This window comes from Triticum aestivum, chromosome 2D, assembly GCF_018294505.1.
Source record: "Triticum aestivum cultivar Chinese Spring chromosome 2D, IWGSC CS RefSeq v2.1, whole genome shotgun sequence".
Taxonomy (NCBI): domain Eukaryota; kingdom Viridiplantae; phylum Streptophyta; class Magnoliopsida; order Poales; family Poaceae; genus Triticum; species Triticum aestivum.
The window spans coordinates 104,640,605-104,645,887 of record NC_057799.1 but is presented as its reverse complement, the minus strand read 5'-3'; the positions used below and the strand labels follow the sequence as shown (position 1 = coordinate 104,645,887).

Below are 5,283 nucleotides of genomic sequence, written 5' to 3'. Positions count from 1 at the left end.
GTTTGGCCTACGCAGTATCTCACTGCAGTGAAATCTTGTCTTGTCCTTCAGCTCTCTCTCTATATACCTTGGTCTCCTAACCCGTAAAACCATATACATTCACATTTAACCTTGGAAGTAAGTTGTTTTACTGCTACGTGTTCAGACGCCCAAGAGTAAAATAGTAGCCAGACAACGATGATACGAGGATGAACCAGGAGGTCAAGGAGGGGGGTGTTAGAACCGACGACAACAATTAAACTGTTCGTCCACAGAAGGAATCGAAGGGATATCAATCATGATGGAGATCACATGTCAAGTTTCGCACCTGCCGTCACAGGACAAACTTTACAAGATGCCGGCAGTTACCATACGACTTGCAGCCACACGAGAGATTCTAATAATGCCTGACAGTTGCCATACATACATAACTAACCCCTGACATAGTGCGGATTTCTGAACTGTGGAAGTTCAAGAGAAGTTGACATGAAGCAACCAGGAGCCTGCAAAGTTAAAAAATTAGAACATTAGCCATTTGTAAGCTTGTCGGGGATTCGGTTGAGGGTAGATCTGAATCACTAAAAGACCTAAAAAAAGGCGCTGTCAACAAATAAGAAACAGGACATGTAAATGGTTTAACCTCGGATATAAGACAATGAATACATGAAGGTCAACAACAAAATGTGTGCATTCACTTGCAAAGAGGCCCAGAGGTTAATAAAGTCTTTGGTTTGAACAACAACAAAACACTATAAAATTTCTAGTTTAGCTGATATGGGAACTGGTTTTTCCAACATCAGCCAAGAGTGTACCTTTCATGTTGATACAGAAAAAAATTAAACATCTACTAGTGATACAGAGGGAGTATATGTCTGCAAAAGTGAACTAAACATACAAGGAACATGAGTACCAAAGTACAAATTTATCCAGAAGAAAATGAATGCAAAGTTCAAGTACTGATGTCTCAGGAAGGGCAGGACCAGCAGAATGCTGCATGGAACATCTGATACAATAAAATGCGTTGCTACAAACAAATCTATCCGGACCATGATTCAGTATATTCCTATAAAATGTCAACAGACTTTTGGCCGCAAAGAAGCATTCTTGTAAAGAGGCTAACTTTCCCTGAATGAAATGTGGTCCTCCAATTTCACAAAGTGAGCAGAAAGTAACAAAATAAGCTTGAAATTGGGCTGATAAAAAATACAAAGCGAAAGGGGAAATCGGAAAAGGTGCACTTATTTCCCAATCTCTGTGAATCTACGATACTGCTCAGTTATTACCAAACTGAACTGCTTTCCTTTATTGATGAAATGAAGGAAAAACAGTTCAGTTTGGTAATAACTCATAAGCAGTTTATAAGTTTATCTTTTAAGAGAACTTGGCCAATGCGTTACACAAAATAAAAACAATGGGACTAGATTTTGTTAAACATCGACTTTAACCAACGCAGGCCATTGATAGAACCCTGTACCTGCCGGCTGCTTCATTAATGGTCATTTTCATAGTACGAACTTGCCCTGAATATGTAGACCTGCACAAAAATTACATAACAGAGGTTGCATAGTTAGCAGCATAGATAGACTTTTACCACAGTAATGCCTTACAAAATAGGATCCTCCAGGTTATGGATGGTGTACAACGGAAGGCAGGCTCAAGAGGCAAAACCTGATATTTAGAACTTAGAACTCTTTCCTATATCTGCTTGGGATGGAGGATTTTAGACATGGATGTTGAAGAAATCGTATGTTTCTTGCAAATTTCATGTACAATCAGCCTTTGAAACAGGTTCGTTCTCATACTTTGTGTTGTGAATAACAAGACATAGTTTCCTAAAGGGCGTACCCAGTGCTGAAAGCTGGCTGGTAAGAACCCAGGGTCTCGACTCTACCACTGCACCCAGACATAGTTTCCCCATACTTTGTGTTGTGAATAACAAGACATAGTTTCCTAGTTCCAATTATTTGTGCAAGTAGACATGGGTGGACCAGTTTTCCCCATGTGATATTTTAGAGACTCCATATAATTACTAGAACGGTTTGCCCGTGTCATTGAGCCGAGGATCATCACGATAATCCATCAGTGACATGTTTCACCATCTAAACTGCAATTATATGCAACCATAACATGAAAAGTACTACCAGTAGTACTCCCCAACACCAAGGCCAAACTCTGGATGCTTGGGAGCACCAACACCTTGTGAGAGCTGCCGGTACAGGGCCGTCCTCGTCATGTTTGATCTAATGACCATGTAGAATAGCTGTACAGGTTTTTGCTCTACAGGGCCGTCCTCGTCATGTTTTGTAGGCTAGCTTCTTCTTTTGTTAGTTTTACTCAGGCAGATCAAGGAGGAAGCGAAGCTTTGGGTGTGTGCTAGTGCTGCAGGGCTTAGGGTGTGTTTACCTGGGGCATGAGAAGTCCACTTAGCCTCGCATGCTGTGTTGCTTTGTGTGATGTTGTATCTGGCCCCATCTTTTTCGGCACTTTCTTCATATGAAAAAGAATTGCACTTTTTCGGCACTTTCTTCATATGAAAAATGAATGATGCACATCTAGATGTGTACTAAAAAAAAGATAACATAACCCCCCAACCAGATTTCAGAACTTCTTAAGAATCATGACGCGGCATCTCAAACAACCGCGGAAATTCAATACCATAGACAACCAACTAAGAATCTCACCTTGAACAATGCCCTCTTGATCAGCTGGAACACCAAGCAATCACCTTCAACCAGCTCATTGTCGACGGCAAACTCACTCCACCCGGCGACAAGACTGCTACTGTGTGGACGGTAGCGCACCTTAAACTCCTCCTCCTCCTCATCCACCAAAACCATTCTCATGCCATGGTCGGGGAGATGCTCCATGCTGAACTGTGCCGGGATATGCTGCCAGATACACCACCATATCAATATCTAACAATCAATCCTCTCTCAGTACAGTAGATTAGTGGTAGTTTCAGCTTTACCAGCGAGGTAAGAGACTGGGGCATGGGTTTGACAAAGGTGGGGTAGTCGGAGCCTAGCTCATCCTGTAGCTCTTCGGCCTTGGCGATGGCGTACGCATGATCAGGCTTTACTTCCTTCTGCTGCCATGGTTTCCTGGTGCCCAGCTTTACCTGAGAATTATTCTTGTATTCGTTAGGAAAATAAAATGGGATCCTTGGGAGAACCACCTCTTGAGTGGTGGAGTGCCTTAAGGTGGAAATTTAGTGAGATTTGCGGGTTTATTCCAGGTCTTCATCAGTTACAACATACCCCATCCGTTTCTTTTTACTTCACATATTAGTTCTGTGTTAAGTCAAATTTTATAAAGTATGACCAAATTTAATATATAAAAAACATCGACATCTACTATATAGTAGTAATCCCTCCATCCCAAAATAAGTGTCTCGACTTTGTACTAAAGCTAGTACAAAGTTGTACTAACCTTGAGACACTTATTTTGGGACGGAGGAAGTATTAAATAAAATACACTATGAAAATGTATTTCCTGGTGGATCTAATGATATTGATCTGGTATTGTGACTGTTGATTTCTTTTATATACTTATTAGTCAAACTTCATGAGTTTGACTTGACTTAGGGTTAAAAAGAAACGGCGGGAGTATGATTAGATCTTATTTTGAACTAATCGGCTACGGGACACTCGGTTGCGGAGCACGTACATTGTCGCGATAGTCGGGCTGCTCGGGGAGGGTGGCGATACGGCCGGAACGCCGGGGCGGGGCGTCATCGGCGGCGTCCCGTGGCTTCGGGGCCTTCCTCTTCTGCGACACCAGCCAAACGAGACTGCTCAGAAATGGAAGACAGACAGGAACAGAGGAACGGCGGAGGGGTGGTGCGGATCTGACGGACCAGCCTGGGCTTGACGGCGGCCTCGCGGACGGCGGCGGAGAGGTGGTGCAGGCGCAGCTCCTCCAGCTTCCGCTTGTTCTCCTCCACCTGCCTCCTGCGCTGCTCCTCGTACGAGTTGGCTTCAGCCATTTTCCCCCCTTTCTTGGTTTTGGGTTTGATTTTTCAGCAGAGGCGATGAACAAACCGCCGAGGGAGGAGGAGGGCAATCCAGAGGAGAGTGGGGAACGAGGGTTTTTTGGTTTCGGCGGGGAAGCAGAGGAGGAGGAGGAGGTTAATAAAGACGTGAAAACCCGGGATGGAGTGATTTCATTCTCTTTTTTTTGGAATCGGCATACGGCGCACGGCCGTTCCCCCCGCACATATTTCGTTTTTCACCTAATTCCACTTTTTTAACCCTAGTTTCACACGGTATTTATCCCATACGGCGACACCCCACTAAAATTTGGAAAACGTTTAGATTCAACCCACTGATTCCTCTGGGAAATTAGTCGGGTCGCTCGCACGCCACGTCGCCTCGTGGTCCCGCGACGCCTCCCCTATCCTCTTCTTCCAAATCGAGCTCATCCTGTTTATCTCTTCTCTGTATGAGATGCGGCGCGGCCGCCGGCGACTACTGTGCAACCAGAACCGTGCCCGGCCTTCCTCTTCTTCATGGGATCGACCACCGCCGGCACTGCGGAGACATTGCATCGCAATGCAGCATCCATGGCTGAGATTGGGGGAAAATTGGCGACTATACTGCAACGGAGCATCCATGGTGTTGCTCGGCGGCGACGGTGCTGCAACGCAATTTCCATGGCGCTGCTCACCGGCAACGATGCTGCAACGCAACATCCATGTCGATGCTCGCCGGCAACGGTGTTGCAACACCGGTGCTTCAATGGAGCGTTGCCGGGAAATCGGTGTTGCGACGAAGCATCATCTGAGCTGTCGGTACTTCAATGGAGCGTTGCCGGGAAATCGGTGTTGCGACGAAGCATCATCTGAGCTGTCGGTACTTCAATGGAGCGTTGCCGGGAAATCGGTGTTGCGACGAAGCATCATCTGAGTTGTCGGTGCTTCAGTGGAGCATCACCGTGGGCCACCGGTGTTGCAACGAAATCATCAAGCCGCCGGTGTTTCAATGGAGCATCGTCGGAGCGCGGAGGTGCTTCAATGGAGCATCGCTGGACCGCGGAGGTGCTTCAATGGGGCATCGTTGTGACCGAGAATCGATACTCCGGCGGCGGGCGCTGATATCAGGGCTGTTGCTTCGACGAGTGAGGAGGAAGACATGCACTGCCAGCCAGAGGAGAAAGACATAGCACGTTGGGCTGCCGCGAGATCGAACGGCCACGCGCACTACATCGGACGGCTAGTCACGCGGTTGATCTTTTTGTAAGATCAACCGACTGATTTGTAGCAGCGCCCTTAAAATTTTCTCTTGTTTTTTGCGCTAACTGCATGTA

At 46.1% G+C, this 5,283-nt stretch overlaps 1 protein-coding gene across 1 annotated transcript; it reads right to left on the bottom strand.

Annotated features, from left to right (window-relative positions):
- Window positions 1-214: 214 nt before the first annotated feature.
- LOC123051951 (B3 domain-containing protein Os06g0194400) lies at window positions 215-4,098 on the bottom strand. Its single transcript, XM_044474966.1, has 6 exons — window positions 3,836-4,098; window positions 3,646-3,747; window positions 2,948-3,097; window positions 2,661-2,867; window positions 1,454-1,513; window positions 215-482 (listed from the first exon to the last, which is right to left on the bottom strand). The coding sequence occupies exons 1-5, from the start codon at window positions 3,962-3,964 to the stop codon at window positions 1,469-1,471; spliced, it is 633 nt and encodes a 210-aa protein (XP_044330901.1). The 5' UTR covers window positions 3,965-4,098; the 3' UTR covers window positions 215-482; window positions 1,454-1,468.
- Between the last annotated feature and the right edge of the window lie 1,185 nt (window positions 4,099-5,283).

Excerpts from the sequence above, each read along its gene's own strand:
- LOC123051951 (XM_044474966.1), bottom strand. The coding sequence starts at position 3,964 with ATGGCTGAAGCCAACTCGTACGAGGAGCAGCGCAGGAGGCAGGTGGAG. Across the intron at positions 3,748-3,835 it reads CCGCCGTCAAGCCCAGGCTG|AAGAGGAAGGCCCCGAAGCC; the intron begins GTCCGTCAGATC and ends CTGGTGTCGCAG. Across the intron at positions 2,868-2,947 it reads CCCAGTCTCTTACCTCGCTG|CATATCCCGGCACAGTTCAG; the intron begins GTAAAGCTGAAA and ends TGTATCTGGCAG.